At 40.0% G+C, this 25,914-nt stretch overlaps 1 protein-coding gene across 2 annotated transcripts in view; it reads right to left on the bottom strand.

Annotated features, from left to right (window-relative positions):
• The window catches only part of PSEN1 (presenilin 1), a 72,070-nt gene that overhangs the window by 24,021 nt on the left and 22,135 nt on the right, over positions 1-25,914 (bottom strand). For both annotated transcript variants that reach the window (XM_019427059.2, XM_019427061.2), the window contains exons 4-7: positions 13,796-14,046; positions 10,647-10,788; positions 4,662-4,729; positions 3,149-3,369 (exon numbers count right to left, since the gene is read on the bottom strand). In XM_019427059.2, the coding sequence (XP_019282604.1) occupies positions 3,149-3,369; positions 4,662-4,729; positions 10,647-10,788; positions 13,796-14,046 (682 nt within the window). The remainder of the gene's footprint in view (positions 1-3,148; positions 3,370-4,661; positions 4,730-10,646; positions 10,789-13,795; positions 14,047-25,914) is intronic.

Here is a 25,914-nt window from a genome sequence, read left to right as displayed (position 1 = left end):
CACCAGACTCATTATTACAATTCACCTGTAATGTCTACTGATAGAAAATGCCACGTTCCATTTAATTAAATTTTAACTTGCTTGTGTATGTCACAACGGTGCTCTGTGAGGCCTGTAGCCTGGGGCTGGTAGGGATGGTGAAAGTCCCACTGAAACCCTTGTTCAAGAGCCCAGCATTGTGTACTTTTACAGGTGAGATAGTCACTATTAACAATGTCTGGAACTCCACAGTGGATCAAGTGAGGCCTAGACTGTGGCTTTAATTTGTACAGAGACATGTGTAACCTTGATATATATTCTGGTTAGCTGTGAGGCCAGAGATTCTCACAGTTATTTTTCTTAAAGAGGAAAACCTTGGATAAGTAATTGCTGTTGCTACCATTGGTGGAACCAGATGACTACACCATTGGCAATGGCCCAGGTGTCTGTAAAAATGCAGAGATGAAGTCACTTGTTGGCTAGGATAAGATGATTGGCTAAAGTTCAGCTAATTTTGCTGACCTCTGGATCCCACTCTCTGATCAAGGATGTCTGGGTTAGGGAACGAAAAGAAGGAGCTCTTTAGTAAGTTTCATCACGTGTAACTTTGATGCTGTCCATAAGGTGTACAAACTCCCACTGCCGTCCACTCGTTTGTTTCCAAAGGGCTTCCCAGGTAGCCACAGGTCTGAGAGAGGGGTGACCTTTTCTAGCACCCTGTCAACCAGCAGGGGACTAAGGATAGAAGGGGCCACCTCTCTTGTAGGTGCAATGCTCCAGAAGGCCCAGACTTGGCTCTATCCTGTAGGTAACATTTCTGTCTTAGCAGGGAGGCCCTGGTAGTTGTCTTGAACTTGCAAAATGCTGCCTCCATGACACACAGAAAGATATGGAGCTCCACAGGTTCAGGGCCTGTGAAAAACTTTTGTTTCCAGGAGAGCTCAATATGTACTCTCCAACTTCCACTCTAATGGTATATAGCAGGGGACTGAGGAGGGCAGTTTCTCACACCAGAATCCACGGGCAACTTCTGATCATAAGTGGTCCAGAGATTTCAGGTGTGAAAGGAGGTTGCCAGAGCTGCTACAGTGAATGATTCTCTGGAGGTAAGGAGAGGGGACATTAAGGGAAGTGACTGTTCTATTACAATTTGGAGATTCTTAGAGCCCTTTATTGTAGGAGGCCCCAATTCAAGATGGGCCAATTTGTTATTAACAGTATAAACAGGCTTAAGTAAAATTTGTAAATGAGGGATAGGTTGCCTCCAGATCCCAAAAACGCCTAAAAAAATACGGGGCTTATTTTAACATTGTGGATATAGGGAGGCTCTGTTGCTATTTCTTGACGGTGTCAGAGATGTAGAAGGCCTCAGTGTGGAGTTATTTTCAGGGACTGTATTGTAAGCCCTGGGTAAGTGAATGGGGTAATTGCTGAAACATCAGCAATGTTCTGGTCTCAAGGCTGTCGAACGTGATAGCACAATGAGAACAGAGCCCCCTGATCTCCCAGGAGCCAGTTAGGGAACCAGACCCCTCTAATTGCCTAGAAGTCCTTGAAACTGCACACCTTCCCTACATGCTTTCCCGTAAACACCAGATGTGTGTTTGGTCTACGTCTGGAGGCTCTTTGGGTTTTCCTCCCATGTTTTCACATTCTTTGATGTTTATACCTGGCGAACATGAAATAAAGACTATGTGCAGTTTGGTGCTGCTGCTGTTTCACCAGTAGAGGCAGCCCTGCACATCCACTCAGTCTAAGTGTCTGAGAACTTTCTCTTCAGTGCGCGGCTACACCTCAGCCCACCAAATAATTTTCAAGAATTCAACTGGGGTGGCAAAGCCTTGTACTATGTATAGGCAATGCCCACCCCATTTTTTTTAGCTCCTTTGTGAATATTTGTATATCTCCAATGAGTATGTCAAATGAATCTCTTCAGAGGATAATATCATCAGTGTGATGTTGTATCTGTGCTCCTGGAGAAAGCTGGATGTGGTTAAGATCTAGACAACAAAAATAATACGCAACGGTTGCACTGCTGAAGAATTCCATGAGCAGCTAGGTAAAGATCTAGCATGTGTCCCTTTGAAGGTGAAAGCAAACTGCAGCTGTTGAAAAGGCACTGAAGAACATATTAGTAAAATCTCTGCAAAGTATTTACCAGCTGCTGATTAGATGGGGGCCAGAACTGGCCAGAACACAGCTATGCAATAATAGATGAGTACTCTGCAAACCATCAAGTACTGTACAACCTAAGATCATCATGAAAAGCACAGACAATATATGACTTCTATAGTTCTAGGACTGACTGCTCAAATATGAGAACAGAACCAAATTAATTCTATTTCCACAGACTTTTTCTTTATTAATCAAGTGGGGATGGTTAGGATTCCTACTACAGGTCACCTAACATTTTAATAAGCATCTGAATAGCAATAAAAGAGCACTGTCTAATTATAATCAGAGACCACATCCTGACCTCTGAAAATGGATCTCTTTTTGGCTTTCGTGCAGGGCGACAGCCACGAAGTACATACCTACACAGCTGCTTTTGTTATTCATGGAAGGGCACATTCTGACTGTTCAGCACCCATGTCACACTGGTTGTTCATGAATTTGAATCTCACACTGCCCACATACGTTTTATTTTTAAAAGAATAATTCTACCCAGGTTACCTTATAAGAAGTAGGTAACCTAATTTTGATTTTAAAAACCAACTGAGCATTTTATGTATATAAAGTACTCTGCTAGTGCTTTTCAACACATGTTCTGAACTCTTACAACTCTGGGAAGCATCGTTCCCATTTTCCAAATGAGGAAACAGAAGCTCAAAGAGTTTGAGGCACTTTCCTAATGTCATAAAGATACTCAGTGCTAGAGATGGGACTTAAATCTGAGTCCTATAGACTTCTAACCAGAAGTCTATGGATCCTTCCACTAATCCATCACTGGGTTCAACTGGGGGGCAATCAGAAAACATTTTTAAAGAACTTAACCTCAAAACAATGGAGATCTTTATATGAAAAAGATACTACAGCTAATTACTTATTTACTGAAGAGCTATGGGATGTAACAGTTATCACTTTCCTAAGTCAAGATAACTGGAAAAGGAAGGGAAACACACCAGTGAGGTACTTCTGTGATGAACAAAATGTCAGTCTTGAGTTTTACCATATACTGAAATCACAGCCAAGATGAGCCATGCTGTCCACTCTGGGAGGTACTTGATAAATACCAAGGCCATGAGGGCACTGATCATAATGAGATATGCCTGCTGGAGTCGCAGCGGCCCTTTCCAGTGAATGGCAATCATTCCCACCACACCAAAATTCCAGATCAGGAGTGCAACAGTAATGTAGTCCATGGCAACATTGTAGGTTTTAAACACTTCTCTGAAAAAAATTAAACAGAAATCTAAAAAGATTTATATATAGTAATTTTCATCAAAGCATTGTTTAGAACTATGGTTCCCCCAAATTAGATATTCCTATCTCACCTTCATATTTTCATATCTTATATCAACTGTGCTATTAAGAGTTTCCTTTAAATTAGTTCACTTTTCCCCTCAAGTTGAGCTTATTTTTCTTTTTTTTATTAAAAAAAATTTTTTTTTAAACGTTTATTTATTTTTGAGACAGAGAGAGACAGAGCATGAACGGGGGGAGGGTCAGAGAGAGAGGGAGACACAGAATCAGAAGCAGGCTCCAGGCTCTGAGCTGTCAGCACAGAGCCTGACGCGGGGCTCGAACTCACAGACTGTGAGATCATGACCTGAGCCGAAGTCGGACGCTTAACCGACTGAGCCACCCAGGCACCCCTATTTATAATTCTTTGAAAGAGAGAGAGTGAGCACAAGCAGGGGAGGGACAGAGGGAAGGAGAGAAAGAGAATCTTAAGCAGGCTCCACACCTACCACAGAGCCCCTGACATGGGGCTTGATCTTACAAATATGAGATCGTGACTTGAGCCGAAATCATGAGTCAGGTACTTAACCAGCTGAGCCACTCAGGTGCCCCAAGCTGAGATACTGATTTAGGCTCAGGTCATGATCTCACAGTTCATGAGTTCGAGCCCTGTGTCGGGGTCCGCACCGATGGAACAGAGCCTGCTTGAGATTCTCTCTCTCCCTCTCTCTCTGCCCCTCCCCTCCTTGATCTCTCTCTCTCAAAATAAATAAAAATAAACTTTAATATTTAACTAAAATAGATTAATTAAAAAACATGTGGGGCGCCTGGGTGGCTCAGTCAGTTGAGCGTCCGACTTCGGCTCAGATCATGATCCCACAGCTTGTGGGTTCAAGCCCTGCATGGGGCTCTGTGCTGCCGGTTCAGAGCCTGGAGCTGCTCTGCATACTGCGTCTCTCCTCTCTCTGCCCCTCCCCGACTTGCGTGCGCTCTCTCTCAAAAATAAATAATGATAATAATAAAATTAAACATGCAAAATAAATCTTATAGCTAGGTCATATGATGTTATCAAGAAATTTAGTGTAGCCATTAAAAATATATATATATACATAGATATTTTACAATACTAATCAGCCTTATGTATACCAGGTACAAACTATATATAAAAACAATTATAATTCAAGAGTAATTCGTCAACAAAGTACGTGGCTTTAAGTCACAGTTATATAGATCAAACAGATTTAATTCCTGAAAAACAGACCAAATATTTCACCACTTACCCCAAGTAAATGAATGAGAAAAAGAACAGCAACAACAGAGATGAAATAATAAGCCAGGCATGGATGACCTAGAAAAGAAAGCAGTTCAATGTAACTGACAGATACCATAACCCTACAACAAGGCAAATTTCTTACTTCAAAAATAATGTATTATTTCTGTATGTGTTATGCTTTTCAAATGGCAGAACTCAAACTGATTTTGGGATCAGTGCATACTTCCATTAGAACTCTTTGGTGCTGAACTACTGCAGAAGAGAAAATTCAGCAAGACATATAAAGACCTTGTTCCTTTAGAAATATATGAAAATTAAAAAAAATTTTTTTTAATGTTTATTTTTGAGAGAGAGTGCAAGTGGGGGAGGGGCAGAGAGACAGGGAGACACAGAATCTGAAACAGGCTCCAGGCTCTGAACTGTCAGCACAAAGCCCAATGTGGGGCTCAAACCCACGAGCTGCAAGATCATTACCTGAGCCAAAGTCAGACGCTTAACCAACTAAGCCACTCAGGTGCCCCAGAAATAGGTGAAATTTTAAAAAGAATACAGTCTAAAATGAATTATCAATTCATTTGACTTTTGGGGAACCAAAGGTCCACATTTAAACTTTAAAGGAGCAATATTTTCAATGGAAATTTTTTGTGGTATTTCTGAAATAAATAGAAAAAACTGAATACAATAAAATTGAAAATCAGATATTCCATTAGGTGACTTATGTATGCATACATTAACTGTATTAACAAAAATAAGCCTTTAAATTATATAACCATTTGATGAAATACTCAGAATCTAAAATTTCAGTAAGTATTAGAACACTTTCTATTTTATTTAACATGGTTTATTACTAAGTAGTAATATTACGAATTCTTTGGAACACTTCGAAGTCCATCATTATGCACAATTCATACAGCACTATACAAATATTAGTCACTATTACTCATGTACAGCTTATGAATATGAGAGATAGAATCAGAATTTGACTTTTGTCATCTGTTACACAAGATGAACATTTTAAATGTTAATTTTATGTAATGGGTGTATTTGGGAAAATACGATACAACCCAGGGAGCCTGGAGATTTTAAGAACAGAATGGAGAAGCACAAAAAAAACTGTCAAGTAATTTCTAACCAAATTGAAATTATTTTGAGGTGGATACACCCATTATATGCTTCAATCTTTCAATGAAGCTTACTGTTTAATGACAGAAGTTACTTAACCAGTAAATTTTCCAAACATGGTCTCTTACCCAGAGTATTATTTTGTCTTCATTAAAAAAAAAAAAACTCCCACGCCCACCTCCCAGATCCAGTTGTTCCAATAATCAGGCTCTAAGCTATCAAAATCTAGTTGTGATTAAAATGTATGTTAGTTTTTCTTTCTCTTGTGGTTCTGTTTTGATTAGCCAAGGTGATCTATGATTGTCAATGCCTTTGAAAGATTTCTGCTGCCTCTTTTTCTTTAGAACAACTTTATAAAATGGTACAATTTGGGGAAAAGTCAAAAGAATGGCTTTACACGGAAGCTGGTATTCCTTGGACATCTGAATATTCTAAACTGACTACCTGAATACAACCAACTTAATTTCTAGTGTTCTTTCACAAAAATTTCCCCCAACAATGTATTATAAAAAATTTTTCAAACATACAGCAAAGTTTAAAGAATTTCACAGTGAATATCCACCTACCATTCACATTTTGCTATACTTGCTCTGCAGCATTTCTATCCAGTTCGCCATCTATTAGTCCTTTTTATTTTTAATACATATCAAAGTAAAGTGAAGACACCTATACATTTCCCTCTGAATACTTCAACTTTAGCAAAATATTCTAAAGGGAGCCCTTCCTCTGGTTGGTCTACAGAAAACCCAGTAAAGCTGAAAGAGCAAAAAGAAACCTCCTTGCGGGCTTCCCAGTCCCTCATGCTCCCAAGTCTCAGCTACAGAAATAATCCATTACAAAACTAAAAAGTTATATAAAATATTACAAAACAGAAGAGCTTTAACAAGTGGAAGATGTACATTGGTACCCCGTATTAAGTGCTGAATTAAAAAGCAGGAGTAAACACTGAATACTAGAAATTCTCATCTTTCTTGAGATAAGCTCTTTGTTTTTTCAGCAAGGGAACATGGGGGCATTATTTTAAGAAAGCATTTATCTGAAAAGAAAAGCAACATATATGCATAATATTGAGAAGATAAACACTAAAAGAAGGAAACAATTCCCACTGATTGGGGACAAAGTTGTTAATTAACTTTTTTTTTTTTTCAGGTATGTTTTCTGTCTGCATGTATAAAGACCTTTTAACAATACTAGAATCAAGTAATATATAGTTTAATATTCTGCCTTTCAAAAAATTTTTTAGTTTATTTTGAGAGAAAGTGAGCAAGCAAGAGAGGGGTAGAGAGAGAATTCCAAGGAGGCTCCATGCTGTCAGTGCAAAGCCTCCTTGGAATTCTCTCTCTGCCCAATGAGGGGCTCGATCTCATGAACTGTGAGATCATGACCAGAGCTGAAATCAAGAGTCGGATGCTTAACCAACTGAGCTACCCAGGCGCCCCTTAACCTTTTCTTATTTATTTAACCTTTTCTTATTCCCAATTTCTTAGGGAATTACAATTTCCAATTTTTTTTTCAATTGTAATTTATGCTAGGATAAATATCTTAGCATGCACATATTTTCCTGCATTTCAAATTCTTTATTTCAGATATATCATGAAAGCAAAATTATGGAATCAAAGTGTACAGACTCTTATTACTGACTATTGATATATATTGGCTTAGTGACTTCACACACAAAAAAGCCTGTATTAATCTTTACCAAGTCAATAGGTGAAATGTATCAATTTGTTATTCTAATGTTTCTTGTTTTGCTATTGAGGAAACATATATACACATCTCTCTGTTTCTCTCCTGGCCATCTACATTTCCTTTGTAATTCCTGTGGCTTGGGTTTCTAAAAATTTATAGGATGTTCCTAATTTTTTTTTCTTTTTATAAAGATTTCATTTTTTTAAAAGTAATCTCTGCACCCAATGTGGGGCTCAAACTTACAAGCCAGAGGTCAAGGGCCACATGCTCTACCAACCAAGGCAGCCGCCCCTACGATGTTCATAATTTTCTTAATAGTTTGAAAGGGCTCTTCATATTGTAAAGATATTAGCCCTTTGTCTGTAATAATGGTTTTTGGTCACTAATGTTATGATTTTCTGAATTATTACCTGAATTCAAAGCCTCTTCTGATGATGACTAAATAGCACTTGCCCTTTTTCTAGAACATCAGGTGGTAAAACAGGCTTTTTTTTCTCATCTTGCAAAAATCCCTAGGTCAGCTTTCCTGTGCTAAAGGCTCTGAAGGAAAAGAGCCATGCTTCAGTGTAGAACAGCAGGCATCTCCTCTAAACCCTGAACTAGCCAGGCTGGAAATCATGTGCTTTTGGTAAGTTATATAGTTTCATCTATAACCTGATATGTAATAATTAACTGCCTTTTCAGTTTCTACCTTTTTAAAAGTTGGTTTGGTCTTTTAGCTTCTTGTGCTTCTCACAGACATTGCACAACCAACCACTGACATAACAAATCTTCAGGGTTTATTTCCAAACAGGTCCTGGCAAGTTTCTGAATTTCTGACTCAAAAGCTCCTTTTATTTTACTCTAGGAATCAAAGTAAACAACTTGTTCCTATAGAATTGGCTGTGCCTGCTAAGACTTGAACTTAATGTTAAAAAGCAAAACAAAACAACACCCATGAACAAATAAATGTAGAAATGTGGCTGAAAATAAACGCTTGCATACTTTCTGAAAGAGTTACATGAGATGTAACTAAAAGATGCACAGAACTGACCAAAAATGTATGAAGAGAGGTTCGAGGTGCCATGGAGTAAAAGCACACCTACCCTGTCTCTCCTGCCAAGCGCAACCATAAAACTTGGAGAGAATGCATGCAGCTGCTAGGTGAGGACTCTGAAAAGTGAACAGAGTCAGGTGGGCTGGGGGATGAGAAATAAGTTGATCCCTTTTTCCCCTCCAGTACTATCCTCCTCCATCAGAATTCAATGCAGCTCTGACTGGGCATTAGCAAGACAGTGAGAGCGCTAGAAGCCTAGTTCTGGAAAGGAACAGGAAAGAGGTCTCCTAACAAAAAAGAGAGTGCAAAAATCTCAATTTTGGGTTTTTCCTTTCACCATTCTCTCACATTCAGCTCTCAAAGAATCCTGTGGGGGTGGCAGTGGGGGTTGCAGGAGCCTACATTTCAGAGTGAGGGGAAGTTTCCTCTGTAACCTGGAGGAGCTGTACTTCCCAGAGAGGGGGGCATGTGGCACATGTTTCATTTCTCTCTGTCCTCCCACTTCATGGCCCCATCATTGGTAAAACAAAGCCCTGTCATTGGTAAAATAAAGTCATTTCTAGCTGGAGGAATGGAACAGGGAGGCCAAAAAAACCCAAAAAGCACTAGGGAGATCACAGAAAGGAAGAAGCTTAGGAAAGCAAACTTTTAAAGCTGTTATGAACTTATTGGTCCTTCCTCAAGGTTACAGGTGTGGTTATGACCCTAAACAGGATACAGACTCCCCATAAAACACGAAGAAGAAAAGTAGCATGTAATCTAGATAAGAGTCACAAAGTGAGTCCAACAGAGCAGAAACATGGACCTAGTAAGTAAACACTTACATGCAGACAAAGTTATTGTCATGAAGATATTTAAACGGGGAGGAGAATGCTTTGCAGCAAGGGTTTACATCATTCGCTCTTTGGTTTTCTGAGTATTAATGACACTTGCCATCATCATACACACCTGTCTTCCATCTTTTCCACTTGCTAACAATGTCAAGACTACAGATGGCCATCACTTAGGTTAACACTCCCACCCACTCAAACTTTCAACAAGCAAGGTTAAATTCTGCATAATTTTAAAGTTCGTGAACACTGGAAAGGTATTTGATCTTACTAAATACCAGCCAAATGCAAATTAAAGCATTTTGTTTCATCTATAAAAATGAGTACAGAATTTTAAAATTCAATGCTGGTAAATGTAGGGTAAGACATTCTCATTCTCCACTAGTGTTAAGTACAAACTGATACTATCATTTTGAAAAAGGAATTTTGCACACCATAATGGTTAAAAATATGTAGATAATTCATCCCTGAAATTCTGTGTCTAGGATTTTACCCTAAGGAAATAATGTGAAAAACTGAAAAAGCTCCACAAAGACATTCATTGTTTAGAATAGCAAAAAACTGGAAACTTAAATGTCCAACATCAGGGAGATTAGGGAAAGTAAATTACAATACGCTCATTGAGTCAAATGTTATGTAGCCTTTAGACATATTTTCTGAGAATTTATAATATGGAAAAATACTTATCCCAAAGTAAAAGTTAAGAAAGGACACATACTGATTATACATTTTATCTTAACCATGTTAAAGAATATACAGAAATAAGTAGAAGGAAATCGAGTAGACTTCAATATTTGGAAAGTTATCATTCATTTCTTTTCTTTGAGAAAGACCCTAAAGGCTCATGACTTATAATAATTTGTGATTTTTCTGAGGCACACATCTGAAATATGTGCCAGGTGGCAAAAATTCAAGAGTGAATCCCTTAGCTAGCAGGTGAGCTAAGTGGGCAGAGGCTGGGAGTGTTGGGCCTGTGTCTTTTCCGCACAATCTCCCCTGCCCTTATTTCCCAAGGAAAGAACTAGTGCTCCTGCAGGAGAGATAGTAAGGGAATGGATGGCTCCCAATACAGAAGTGGGAATATAACCAGTCACCAATGAGTTTAACACCAGGGTCTGAAGGAGGCTCTACTGGCCTATACTCAAGAAAATCTGAAAATTAAAAATTAAGTTTTTATAGTTAAACTAAAAATTTAAAAAAAATTAAAACTCAAAATCAAATCAGTTCTACAACATAAGACCCTTTTGTATAAGACAGGAAAACCCAATCACAAAAAGAACATGGTAGAAACCAAAGCTCCATATCTCACGCTCACCTTATAGCACCTGTATTTATACAGAACCACCAGGAGAATAGTCATGACAACAATGACGCTGATCATGATAGCAGCATTCAGAATTGAGTGTAGGGCTCTCTGCCCCACGGTCTCGGTGTCTTCTGTGAATGGGGTATAGATTCTGTAATAAAACAAAACACAAAAGCCCCAGGTCAAACCACATACCCTCTCCTTGTCTTGTTTCCTTGATTCAAACTGGTGTCTTTAAGTGACCTTTTTTCCATCTCAGCAATCTAGCCAAGAATTTTAGCTAAGAAAATTAGCTATACTTTAAAATAAGTGCTTTAGGGTCGCCTGGATGACTCAGTCGGTTAAGCATCTGACTCTTGGTTTCAGCTCAGGTCATGATCTCATGGTTCATGAGATCAAGCCCCACGTTGGACTCTGTGCTGACAGTGCAGAACCTGCTTGGGATTCTCTCTCTCTCCCTCTCTCTCTGCCCCTCCATGACTCCTGCTGTCTCTCTCTCAAAATAAACTTCAGAAAATAATAAATAAATAAACAAATAAATAAATAAATAAAGTGCTTCAAGATAAAAAGAGATATCCAAAATATGGAGAGGTGGACTTCCGTGAACCAGACACTGGCTCCATCTAGTGGATGCTTTATATTGAAATAATTACTCCTCAAATGTTCTTTCTCCATAGCTTATTAGCAATTTGTTAAAGAACTGGGTTCTGCCATATACCGAGGCTACAAATAGTTGTCAGAGGAAGAGGGCTTATAATACAGTGGCTTACAATTATTTTTTTTCACCTATAGGAACTGTTCTGATATAATATATCCGTCTTCCCCTTGGTTTCTCATTCACATAAACATGCTTTTATTGCAGGTGCTCAGGCTCCCAGCTAAAAGACTTTTTTCTGACTTCTTTACAGTTAGGTGTGGCCATGAAGCTAAATATGGCCAATGAGTTATAAGCGGATATGTTGTGCTGAACTTCTAAGAAAGGCGTTAATTCTGCTGAGAGAGATGTCTTATATCCTCTTCTCTGCCACTCCTTCCTGCTTCCTGTTGTCTGATTTGAAGCCTAGAGCTCCAGTACCAATAAGGAACCTTGAATAACATAAATGATAGAAGCTAAAGGAAAAGGAAAGAAGACTGAATCCTTGAAAAATGTGAAGTCACTATACCAATCTGGACTGAGTACCCAATACCACTCTCTGGGAGACAGATAAAATATGTATACCATTTAAACCAGTTGTTTTCATTTCCTGTAACAGGGTCAGGCAACTTTCTGTAAAGAACTAGAGAGTACACATTTTTTAAATTTTGTTTTATTTCATTATTTATTTTAGAGACAGAGAGAGAGTGCAGGCATGGGTGGGAGAGAGGAGAGGGGGGAGGGGGAGGAGGAGGAAGAGGAAGAGGATGAGGAGGAGGAGGAGGGGGGGGAGGAGGGGGGGGAGGAGGAGGGGGGAGGGGGAGGAGGAAGAAGAAGAAGAAGAGAGAGAGAGAGGAGAGAGAGAGAGAGAGAGGAGAGAGAGAGAGAGAGAGAGAGGGAGAGAGAGAGAGAGAGAGAGGAAGAGAGAGAGAGAGAGAGAGAGAGAGGAAGAGAGAGAGAGAGAGAGAGAGGAAGAGAGAGAGAGGAAGAGAGAGGAGAGAGAGAGAGAGAGAGGAAGAGAGAGAGAGAAGAGAAGAGAGAGAGAGAGAGAGTGAATTTTAAGCAGACTCCACACTCTGCACAAAGCCCAATGCAGGACTCGATCCCACAACCCTGGGATCATGACCTGAGCTGATATCAAAAGTCGGGATGCTCAACTGACTGAGCCACCCAGGCACCCCGAGAGAGTACATATTTTAAATTTTGCCATATGGTCTCTGTTCCAACCACTGAACCCTGCCATTGTAGTATGAAGACAGCCATAGACAATATATAAATGAATGAACATGGCTGTGTTTCAGTAAAAGTTTATTTATAAAAACAGGTGGCAGGAGGATCTGTCCTTTGGACCACGGCTTACTAACCCTTGTTCTATAACATATAGCCCAAACTAACTCTAACGTATACAGATAATATTACCTAGTCTCTTTTGGCTACTGTCTCCAATCCCTGCCCTTTACTCATTACCTTAGCGTTTCTTCCAAAACATTACAAGTTCGGCTTTCAGAACACCACACAGTTCGCTAATTTCAAATTCCAAAATTCACTTAAAACTCTGTTTGAGCCCAATGGGAGTCCCTGAGACAGAACTAGGTGAATCTGAATCAAAGCATTTTTCTTAAAGGCAAAGGGGCCGTACCAACAGCACCAGAGAATCAACACAACAGTCTCCCAAGAGTCTAGAGAATGCCAGCTTGTGTTAATTCTTCATCCTTTCATTTAACGACTTTTTACTGAGCATTTATTACATAACTAGCCCTGGACACTAGTTGCCCTCATAAGCCTTACAGTATAGAAGGAAACCAGGCTTTAAATACTGTAAATAAATAACAGATTTGCATCTTGTGACAGGTGAAAAAGAACAGGCTGCTATGAGAAAGAACATCAGGAAGGACCTAATTCTCTTATGAGGATCAGGGCAATTATCTTTGAGTACTTAGACATTTAAGGGAAGATGAGAAAGATGAGAGGAATTAATCCATCGAAGTTAAAAAGGAGGAGCACCTGGGTGGCTCCATAGGTTGAGCATCTGACTCGGTTTTGGCTCACGTCATGATGATCTTGCGATTCATGGGATCAAGCACAGAGCCTGCTTGAGATTCTTTCTCTCCCTCTCTCTCTGCCCCTCCCCCAATCACACACACATATGCTCCCTCTCTCTCTCAAATAAACATTTTTTTAAAAAGCCAGAAAAGGAAAGAACCTTCCAGTAGAACAATGGGACCAATGGCCCTGAGGTGGAAAAAAATCAATATTCAATTCTTTACCTGCTCAATTCCAAATAAATTCAGCTCCATCCAGTGATACCATACATGAAATAAAATTCTGTAGCTCTCATTTTCTCTACTTAAAGCATCAAGTAATAATCACCCCTCATTATCTCAACTGCTTCTGGCTGTCAGAGAGAATGAACTCTCTAGCCTTTGTGTCCCTTCAGAGCAGAGGCCACAAAAGTGATAATGACACAGAATGAAGAAAAGCCGTATCAGCCTTGAGAATGATAAAACAAAACACTCATACATACAGCTGTCCATCCTTCCGGGTATAGAAGCTGACTGATTTGATGGTAGCCACGACCACCACCATACAGAGAGTCACCGGGACAAAGAGCATGATCACATGTTTGGCGCCATATTTCAACGTCAGCTCTTCATCTTCTTCTTCATCTTGTTCCACCACCTGCCGTGAGTTACCCTGGGGTCGTCCGTTAGATAGCTCAGGGTTGCCACGCCTCCGCCTTTCACTGCTATGCTCAAGCCGTTCTCTACTGTCATTCTAAAAGCACAAGAGGAACTATTTTCAGTAAGTCAGACTCCCCAGAATCAAGGTATTCTATATTAAACACAGAAAACATAACAATTAGACCTGAGATTAAGAAGAGGCCCATCAATACTTGAGTTCTGAAAGTCTGAGGCAAAAAGAATCAATTCACAAGAGATGTGCAGTTTAAAAGTCTAGATTTTATTCGCCACTGACCAGTGAAGGAACCCAGGTCCTCTCTCTCACCTGGCTCTTAGTTTACCTCATTCTCACCTTCCATTCTCAACCTAAAGCAATTGTACTCATCCTCTCAGGTTTGGCTTAAAAACTGACACCTGCATGAAAACTTTATTTGCTAACGCTTACAAGCACAGTAATCTCACCTTTCTCAAAATTATAAAGTGCTTTCTATCTGAGGTTTCTTTCATACCAGTTTTACAAGGAACTGTCTCACCTTCTTAATTTTAAGTAAGCTCTACACCCAATGTGGGGCTCAAACTCATGACCCGGAGATCAAGAGTAGCATGCTCCACCGCTGAGCCAGGCAGGCACCCTTCACCTTCATTATTAATAAGATTTAAAATCCCTGTGCTGGGGGCACCTGGGTGGCTCAGTCAGTTGAGCGTCCGACTTTGACTCAAGTCATGATCTCATATCTATGGGTTCAAACCCAGTATCGGGCTCTGTGCTGACAGTTCAGACCCTGAAGCCTGATTTGGATTCTATCTCCCTCTCTCTTTGCCCCACCCCTGCTTGCGCTCTGTCTCTCAAAAATAAAACGTTAAAAAAAGTTAAAAAATAAACAAAATCCTTATAGTGATATACAAGGGATCTATTTCTTACAATTTCATGTAAATCTACAATTCTCTCAAAAAATTTACTTAGGGGCATGTGGGTGGCTCAGTCAGCTGGGCGTCTGACTTTGGCTCACGTAATGATCTTATGGTTTATGAGTTACAGCCCTGCATTGGGTTCTGTGCTGAGCTCAGAGCCTGGAGCCTGCTTCAGATTCTGTCTCCCTCTCTCTCTGACTCTCCCCCACTGTGTTCTCTCTCTCAAAATAAACATTTAAAAAAGTGTACAAAAATTATTTAAAGGATTTTTAAAAATCTTTAGAGAGAGATAAAATTAGGCCTTATACAATTCTGATACCCCTCACCTTGCCTGTATTAGAGGGAAATAAATATTTGATGAATGACAGAATAAAACTAGAACCTTCCTTAGATTCTACTTTCCTCAGTCTCTTAATCCAAACACTATTTTCATCCTTGTCCTGGGTTTACCCTTTCTTCCTCTTCAAGTTCAACTTCCTTTTTGTTATCATTGTTCATATATTTTTAAATTTAAATTCAAGTTAGTTAACATACAGTGCAGTATTGGTTTCCGGAGTAGAAACCAGTGATTCATCACTTACATACAGCACCCAGAGCTCATCCCAACAGCACCCTCCTTAATACCCGTCACCCATTTAGCCCATCCCCCCACAGACCTCCCCTCTAGTAACCCATTTCTTGTCTGTATTTAAGAGGCTAATATGGTTTGCCTCTCTGTTTTTATCACATTTTATTCTTCCTTCCCTTCCCCTATGTTCATACCATTTTGTTTCTTAAGTTCCACATACTTGTCTTTCTCTGTCTTACTTCGCTTATCACTGTTCACATCTAAAACTCAGTTTTTGTAAAGGTGAGAGTGGATACCAAGAGTATTAACAACAGTAATAAAAATAATAAATAATAGGAGAAAAAGAACAACACTCCTCTTCCCAGATAAGTACAGAATAGGAGATGAAAGCAGACTGATAGTCACTGTTGCTGGTAAAACATAATCCGCTTGGTTTAAGCACCCTACTTTTGGTTTCAGATCAGGTCATGATCTCACGGCTCGTGGGTTCAAGCCCCACATCAGGTTCTGTGATGGTAGTTTGGAGCCTACTTGGGATTCTCTCTCTCTCTCTCTCTCTCTCTCTCTCTCTCTCTCTCTGCCCCTCCCCTACCCACACTGTGTCAGTCTCTCTCCAAATATACAAATACGCTTAAAAAAAAAGAAGAAGAAGAACAACAACAACAACAACAACAACAGGTTCTCTTAGGGGCACCTAGGTGGCTCAGTCTGTTGAGTGACCAACTCTTGATTTTGGCTCAGGTCATGATCTTACAGTCATGGGATTGATCTCATGGGTGTGGGATTAAGCCCCATGTGTGGAGCCTGCTTAAGATCCTCCCTCTCCCTCTTTCTCTGCCCCTTCCCTGCTTGCACATATGCACACGTGTGCTCTCTCTCTCTCTCAAAATAAAGAAAGAACAGGTTCTCTTGGGAAAATCATGTGAGAACATGCCACCTTTACCTTGTTTTTGACTAAGTATTACTGTTATTCATTAAAAATACATTATAATCTTAATAACAGCTTAACATTATTACAATGTACTGGAGATTGTGATGTGTGCTTTATGTTAAATTCTCACAGCCTCTCGTCATCACCACTTTATAGACAGGGGAATGGCCATAGCTAGGAAGCATTACAGAGAGGGTTTGAACGCAGGCATGCCCAACTACAGATATCAAGCTCTTTAAAAATTTTTTTTTTATTTTCATTTTTGAGAGAGAGAGAGAGAGAGAGAGAGCGAGAGCGCGCGCGCATGAGTGGGCAGGGGCAGAGAGACAGAGACACAGAATCTGAAGCAGGCTCCAGGCTCTGAGCAAACAGCACAGAGCCCAGCATGGGGCTTGAACCCATGAGCCACGAGATCATGACCTGGCCCAAGCCAGACGCCCAACTGACTGAGCCACCCAGGAGCCCCCCAGAAAACAAGCTCTTAACAACCTCTCAATGTGCTGTTCACAAGACAACATGGGAGCTCTGCAGACTCAGTGTGGGCTGAGTTCTCTTTTACTTTATTTGGATATATTCATCCCATAAGTAATTATCAAAATTCTATATTCTAGGTACTATACTGTGGCAATACTGAAATTAAAAAGATCTAGATGCTGTCCTCAAAAAGATCATAAAGTTAGCTTTAATACAGGATAACTATTACAACAGAGACATGAACAAAGTGCTGCAGGACTGATCATTCCATGCGGTCAAGAAAGGCAAGGTAAAGATACAATTCCTGAGCAGAAGAGTGACTGTGGTGAATGGAAGGTGAACGGGCTCCAAGCAGACATGACTGTGGGACTGAGGTGTGAAGTTAAAGAGCAAGGCCTACACAGAAAACCAGTGAGTACGCCTGAGCTGGCTGGGAAACAGTCTGTCAGGGCTGCTTGCAGGAAAAGGTTAGGAACAGGTTGTAAAGAACCTCATTTGCCATGCCCAAGGTCTTTAGACTTTGTCCTGTAGACAATAAAAAGTCATAAAAATTGCTGGGGTGCCTGGGCAACTCAGTCAGTTAAGTGTCAACTTCAGCTCAGGTCATGATCTCACGGTTTATGCGTTCGAGCCCCACGTAGGGCTCTGTGCTGACAACTGGGAGTCTGGAGACTGCTTCGGATTGTGTCTCCCTCTCTCTCTCTGCCCTTCCCTAGCTCTTGCTCCCTCTCTCTCTTTCTCCCCTGCTCTCTCAAAAATAAATAAATAAATAGATAAATAAATAAAATTTATTTATTTATTTATTTATTTTTGGATTTTTATTTATTTTTAGGTTTAGGTTTTTTTCCTTTCATGTCTTTTATTTTTATTTATTTATTTTTAATATATGAAATTTATTGTCAAATTGGTTTCCATACAACACCCAGTGCTCATCCCAAAAGATGACCTCCTCAATGCCCATCACCCACCCTCCCCTCCCTCCCACCCCCCATCAACCATAAATAAATTTTAAAAAATTAATTTAAAAAGTCATAAAAATTGTTAAGGTTGAGGAAGTGACACATTAGATTATGTTTCATTTTGGAGAAACCTGGTAGAGTGATGACGAAAAACAGATGTATAAGAGGTATTTCAGAAGCAGAACTGACCAGGTTTTGTGGCAAATTCCATGTGGATGGTCAGGAAGGAGTCAAGGATGATCCTGGAGGTTCCTAGCATAAGGGACTAGGAAGGTGGTAATGGCACTAACAGAGCAAGGAACACAAGAAGATGGGCAGGCTGGAGGAAAGATAGGTTTATGTGAGGCACCTGCAACCAGGCAGCAAAGTCCAAGGGTAGTTAAGAATACCAAGCCCAAGGGCACCTGCGTGACAATCAGTTGAATGTCTGACTCTTGATTTCGGCTCAGGTTTGAGTTCGAGCCCCTCATCAGGCTCTGCGACAGTGCAGAGGCTGCTTGGGATTCTCTCTCCCCTCTCTGCCGCTACCTTGATCACACGCTCTCTCTCAAAATAAATAAACTCAAAAAAAAAGTTAAAAAAAAAATTCCAAGCTCAGAAGGGAGTTGGGGGAAGTCATTAGTTTCTATAGTTATGTAAATGGATGAAATCTCAGGGACAGTGTATAGATGGAAAGCAGGAACAGTATGGACTTGCTGGTGATTATGTAATGCAACGGATGCAACGGGGGGGGGGGGGGGGGGGGGCAGACAAAGGGGGATGACGACCAAGGAGAGAAGTGAATAACCTCTAAACTTCAGCAGCAGGTGATAGGAGAAAAACCAGCCAAAGAGATTAAGAGAATAGGGGGGAGCCTGGGCGGCTCAGTCAGTTAAGTGTCTGACTCTTGATTTCAGCTCAGGCCACGCTCGCACTGCTGGTGGGTTTTCAAGCCCCACATCGGGCTCTGTGCTGGCAGTGCGGAGCCTGCTTGGGATTCTCTCCTGCTCCTCCTCTGCTCCTCCCCTGTTTGTGCACACTCTGACTCTTGCTCTCTCAAAGTAAATAAGTATTAAAGAAAAAAAGAATGCTACGTTAAAAAACAAAAAAAAGAATAGGGGAGAGGAACCCAGGAACCCAGAAATTCGAGGAACCAATACATCACAGAACATCACAGAAGCCAAAGGAGAAGTACATTTCAGAGGTGTCATCAACAGTCAGGCTGTATGAGACTGAGACTGAGACAGTCAGGCTGTATGAGACTGTATGAGGCTTTTCATAAGCCACCGAATTTAGCAGCAGGAAGTTGGCCAATATTTTTACAAAAGTAATAAAGTTAAGAGGGAAGTCAGATCATAAATCATAATAAACTGGGGAATGAATGGAAACTGAGAAATTAAAGGCAATCTTTCTTTGAAGCAAAAAAATTTTTAAAAGATGTGACAACAGAAGGGATTCACATTTGAAAACATTTTAGGGGTGTTAGAGATTTGAATGTACTTATCAAGTCACAGTACAGAGTTAGGACTAGTGGAAGAGACTGATGATATAAGCCAGGGAATAGGGTAGGGGATAAATGGGGGGGAACAAAAGGATCGAGGAGTTGGCCTTACAAAGGAACTGATGCCCTCTACTTCAGCCTGGAGGTCAGGAAGTAACTCTTTGACCTCACAGAGAAAGTATTTATGAAGACTCTCAAACCCTATGAGGAATGGGAAGGAAACTATTCCAAAGCACCAAAGGTAGAAATACATATACCACTCAACAAGAAAGATAATTTTTGCTGAACACACATCACTGGAGTGGCCAAGTCCAGTAGGAAGGAAATGAAGGCTCGGGAAGACAGGGACACAGTGTGACAGGTAGCTGAGGAGCAAAGAGTTGAGGGAATTCATATTTCTATTTTCTCTAAAGGGGGTGAAGTCATATGCTGATAAGAATGTTATGTTTGTGACTAGTGTTCAGCAATACAATTATAACCAACTTAATGGGTCGATTAATGTGCAGTATAAACTAAAATACAAATATGGGTGCCTAGGGGGCTTAGTCTGTTGCGTCCAACTTTGGCTCAGGTCATGATCTTGAGGTTCTGAGTTAGAGACCCACATCAGACTTGTTGCTGTCAGTGCAGAGCCCTCTTGGTTTCAGATTCTCTATCTCCCTCTCTGCCCCTCCCCAGCCTGCTCTCTCTCTCTCAAAAATAAATAAAACATTAAAAAAAAAACAACAACCTAAAATACAAATAATAATAGCTCTCTCTATATAGTATTTGATCATTTACAAAACATGCTCACATCATTTCATTTATTCTTTTCCTATGTTGAAAAAGATTTTGGTACATGAACACTAAAACAATTTGTTCAAAATCTCAAGTCCAACGGCAGAGGCAGGAATCAAATTGAAGTCTCTTGCTTTTGAAATCTGTTCTTTCTAGGGCACCACAGCTGTCCTATTAGGCTCCATGAACAGTGTAATTGGGTAAGTCTAGCATGAAAGAGGCAATCATAATATGTTCTTTCACAGTACTCAACTGGATGTTCCAGTTTATAATGAACGCCAACCCCACCCTGCCCTGCCCTTGAAGCTGATATGGGATGCTAGAGCACTGTCTAATGCACCCTTCCTCTTTATAGTACCTCAGATACTATTCTTAAAACTGACTATAGGTTTTAAATTTTTTTAATAAAATTTATTTAAACAAGTAAAACTTTCACATGGTTCTAAAGTCAAAGAGTATAAGAAATAAGAAAATCTCCCAGTAACTCTCTACTTAGTTGTCTCATCCTCCAGGTTACCAGTCATTGTTCTCTGCAAATCCTTTCAAAGTTTCTTTATGTATATACAAGCAAACACAATATATATTCTCATTCTGCCTTAACACAGAAATGGTAGCACAATAAATGCACTCTGTATTTTTATTTCTTTGCTTAACTACGGATCTTAGAGATTTTTTTACACACCAGTACATAAAGTACACCCTTATTCCTTGAAAAAAAAAACAAACAAAAAAAAACTTAAACCAGCTACATAACTAGTGTATGAATGTATCATAATTTATTAGGCCAATCCCTAAAGACGGACATTTAACTTCCTTCCAACTTTTTGCCATTAACAAACACTGCTACAATGAATTCCCCCTGCAAGTTGTTTCACATGTGCGGAACATATTTGTAGGTAAGTTTCCTGAAGTAAAACTGCTGGGTCAAAGTACAAACACATTTGAAGTCCTGATACAATTGCCAAATCCTCCTCCCTACGGGTTGTGCCAATTTAAAGACTCAACAGTATAGAAGAGTTCCTATCTCAACAAGCCCTTGTCAACACAGTAAACTATGAAATGCTTGGCTTTTTACCAATTTGATAGGTTAAATATGGGCTCGCAGTATAATTTTAACTTCTATTTCTTTTATTATTAGGAAAGATGAGCATTTTTTTTTCTATTAACTAAGTATTCATATCCTTTGCCATTGGCTTATGCTACTTAGAACCATATTTGGTACTTTGTTTTAGTTTCTAGGTATAATTACTACACTTACTAATTAATTTTTTAAAAAGTGAATGCTCAGGGCGCCTGGGTGGCTCGGTCGGTTAAGCTTCCGACTTCGGCTCAGGTCATGATCTCACGGTCTGTGAGTTCGAGCCCCGAGTCGGGCTCTGTGCTGACAGCTCGGAGCCTGGAGCCTGTTTCAGATTCTGTGTCTCCCCCTCTCTCTCCCCCTCCCCCATTCATGCTCTGCCTCTGTCTCAAAAATAAATAAATGTTAAAAAAAAATTAAAAAAAAAAGTGAATGCCAGATATATAGGAGACAAAGGACAGATAACGTATTTGTTCTCATGAACTGATTTCAAACAGGGGGAGAGAGGTAATAAATGTGGGATGGTACTATAACAGGGTGATGTGATAAAAAATACGTGGGATGGGACTACTTTTAGATAATGTGGTCAGATAATATCTTCCTGAGGAAGTGGTATTTGAGCTGAGACCTGAAAGATGAAAAGATGTGAAAGGCCTACTGTAAAGGATGAACTCAGCAGGTCAAGGGGTGTCCAACCCCTGTACATACCAAAGAAAGATTTGGCCTAGTTCCTGGGCGATAACCTCTAAGCCTTTGGAATATCCTGCCTGTTAAGAGTGTTTTTATTTACATGAAGCTTTGGGTCACATTGCTAACAATGTGATCTGTGGTGGAAGTCTTGGGCCACAAGGTATCTGCTTGACCTTGGGAGGGGCTGGAGAACTATGGTCAGTCATGTCTACATGATCAACGGCCAATAAAACTCCTGGACACCAAAGCTCAAGTAAGCTTCCTGGTTGGCAATACTCTGCATGTTGTCACATGCTGTTCCTGGAAGAATTAAGTACTGCTCCTCCAACTCCGCTGGGAGAAAACAACTGGAAGCTTGTGCCTGGTATCTCCTGGACTCTGCCCTACATGCATTTTTCTGTCACTAATTTTAATTTGTATCCTTTCTCTATAATAAACTATAACCAGTGAGTATAATAGCTTTTCAGAGTTCTGTGAGGCCTTCTAGCTAATCACTGAACATGAGCATGATCTTGAGGAGCCCCAAATATACTTGTGCATTGAAAACTACAAAATATTTGCTCAGAGAAATTAAAGAGCAAGAGCAAATACAGAAAAATGAGACTACATCAAACTTTAAGACTTCTTTGCATCAAAAAAACAATCAACAGAGTAAAAAAGAACCACAGAATGGGAGAAAATATTTGCGAATCATGTATCTGATAAAGGGTAAATATCCAGAATATATTTGGATGTAACACAACGACAACAAAAAACAAATAATCTCATTTAAAATGGGCAAAAGACTTGAACAGACATTCCTCCAAACAACATAGACAAAAGGCCAACAAGCATATAAAAAGATGTTCAAGGGGCACCTGGGTGGCTAAGTCGGTTACGCTTCCAACTTTGGCTCAGGTCATGAATTCACGGTTCATGAGTTCAAGCCCTGCATCGGGCTCTGTGTTGACAGCTCAGAGCCTGGAGCCTGCTTTGGATTCTGTGTCTCCCTCTCTCTGCCCCTCCCCGCTCACGCACGCTCTCTTTCAAAAATAAATAAAACATTAAAAAATAGCTTTTGGGGTGCCTGGGTGGTGCAGTCAGTTGAGTGTCTGACTCTTGGTTTGGGCTCAGGTCATGATCTCACAGTTCATGAGTTCGAGCCCCACATTGGGCTCTGGGCTGAAGGCGCAGAGCCTGCTTGGGATTCTGTCTCTCCTTCTCTCTGTCCCTCCCTGCTTTTTTTTTTTTAAGTATTTATTTATTTACTGGGAAACAGAAAGACAGAATGCAAGCAGGGGAGGGGCAGAGAGGAAGCGAGACACAGAATCTGAAGCAGGCTCCAGGCTCTAAGCTGTCAGCAGAGCCCGACACGGGGCTTGAACCCACGAAGTGCAGGATCATGACCTGGGCCGAAGTCGGACGCCCAACTGACTGAGCCACCTGGGTGCTCCTGACCCTCTCCCGCTTCTGCCCTCTCCCTGAAAAATAAACTTTAAAAAAAAAAAAAAAAAAAAAAAAAAGATGTTCAAGATCACTAATCATTAGAGAAATACAAATCAAAACTACAATGAGATATCATCTTATACCCATTAGGATGGCTACTAACAAAACAGTAACAAATATTAGGATGCAGAGAAACTGAAACCCTTGTGCACTATGGGTAGGAAGGTAAAATGGCATGGCATTTATAGACAAAAGATTAAAAACAGAAATATCATATGGTCCAGCAACCCTACTTCTGGGTATATATCCAAAATAATTGAAAGCAATATCTTAAAGAGATATTTGCACACCAGTGGTCACTGCAGCATTATTCACAATAGCCAAGGGAGAGCTACTCAAATGTCCATCAACAGATAAAGAAAATGTGGTACATATGTATAATGGAATATTATTCAGCCTTAAAAGAGAAGGAAATCTTGTCACATGTTAAAACATGGATGAAACTCTGAGGACATTATACTAAGTGAAACAAGTCACAAAAAGACAAATGTTGTACAATTCTACTTGTTGAAGTATCAAGTATCAACTCAAAAAAACAGAAAGCATAATTGCGATTGCCAGGCACTGGGGGAAGAGGGAAACGAGGAGTTGTTCTTCAGTGTGTAGAGTTTCAGTTTTACAAGTTGAAAAATTTGTAGAGCTCTGTTGCACCACAGTGTGAGTACAGTTAACACTACTGAACGGGACACTTAAAAATGGCTAAGATAGTAAGTTTTAAATTTTGTTATATATTATTTACCACAACTTAAAAAAAAAAAATGTTTTTGGGAGGGTGCCTGGGTGGCTCAGTTAGTTAAGTGTTCAACTCCTGCTCAGGTTGTGATCTCGTGGCTCATGAGTTCGAGCCCCACATTGGGCTCTGTGCTGACAGCTCCGAGCCTGGAGCCTATTTCAGATTGTGTCTCCCTCTCTCTCTCTCAAAACTAAACATAAAAAAATTTTTTAAAAAAATTTTAAAGACCTAAATAAATGTATGGATACGTTGTGTTCATGGATTGAAAGGCTCATGATTGTTTCTTTTAATTTTTTAATTCTTTATTTTTAATTTACATCCAAATTAGCATATAGTGCAACAATGATTTCAGGAGTAGATTCCTTAGTGCCCCTTACCCGTTTAACCCATTCCCCCTCCCACAACCCCTCCAGTAACCCTCAGTTTGTTCTCCATATTTATGAGTCTCCTCTGTTTTGTCCCCCTCCCTGATTTTATATTATTTTTGTTTCCCTTCCCTTATGTTCATCTGTTTTGTCTCTTAAAGTCCTCATATGAGGGAAGTCATATGATTTTTGTCTTTCTCTGACAAATTTCACTTAGCACAATACCCTCTAGTTCCATCCACGTAGTTGCAAATGGCAAGATTTCATTCTTTTTGATTGCGAGTAATACTCCATTGTATATATATACCACATCTTCTTTATCCATTCATCCATGGATGGACATTTGGGCTCTTTCCATACTTTGGCTATTGTTGATAGTGCTGCTATAAACATGGGGGTGCATGTGTCCCTTCGAAACAGCACACCTCTATCCCATGGATAAATGCCTACTGGTACAATTGTGGGTTGTAGGGTAGTTCTATTTTTAATTTTTTGAGGAACCTCTATACTGTTTTCCAGAGTGGCTGCACCAGCTTGCATTCCCATCTTTTTTTTTTTTTTTTTTTTTTTTAATTTTATTTATTTTGAGAGAGAGAGAAAGCGTGAGTGAGGGACGGGGTAGAGAGAGACAAAGAGAGAGAATCCCAAGCAGGATCTGTGCTGGGATCAAACCCATGAACCATAAGATCATGCCTGAGCCGAAGTCAGATGCTTAACCAACTTAGTCACCCAGGCTCTCCAAGACTCATTACTGTTAAGGTGTCAATTATACTAATACTTCACTCCCAGCTGATCTATAGATTCAATGTAATCTCAGTCAAAATTCCAGCAGGCTTTTTTTTGTAGAAACGCTTGCAAAATCCATATGGGAATACAAAGGACCTATGCTATCTGAAACAACTTGCAAAGTTAGAGAACTAATGCTATTTGATTTCAAGACTTCTTTTTTTTTTTTTTTTTTAATTTTTTTTTCAACGTTTTTTATTTATTTTTGGGACAGAGAGAGACAGAGCATGAACGGGGGAGGGGCAGAGAGAGAGGGAGACACAGAATCGGAAACAGGCTCCAGGCTCCGAGCCATCAGCCCAGAGCCTGACGCGGGGCTCGAACTCACGGACCGCGAGATCGTGACCTGGCTGAAGTCGGACGCTTAACCGACTGCGCCACCCAGGCGCCCCGATTTCAAGACTTCTTATACAGTTACAATAATCAAGAAAATGTAGTGGCACAAAGACCGACAAATAGACCAACAGAACAGACCAGAAAGTCCAGAAATAAAAAGATACATATTTAGACAATTGATTTTTGCCAAAGGTACAAAGGCAATTTGGTGGAGAATTTTTCAACAAATGGTACTGAAACAATTGGAAATCCAAATGGAGAAAAACGAACTTTTTCCATATCTCATATGATGTACAAAAAAATTATACTATACAGACTTAAATATAAAACCTAAAACTGTCAAGTTTCCGGAAGAAAACATACAAACTTTTGAGAACCTGAGTTAAGC

The sequence above is a fragment of the Panthera pardus genome, unplaced genomic scaffold (genome assembly GCF_024362965.1).
Source record: "Panthera pardus isolate Hobbes unplaced genomic scaffold, ASM2436296v1 HiC_scaffold_24, whole genome shotgun sequence".
In the NCBI taxonomy this organism is placed as follows: Eukaryota; Metazoa; Chordata; class Mammalia; order Carnivora; family Felidae; genus Panthera; species Panthera pardus.
This window is presented reverse-complemented; position numbering and strand designations above follow the sequence as displayed.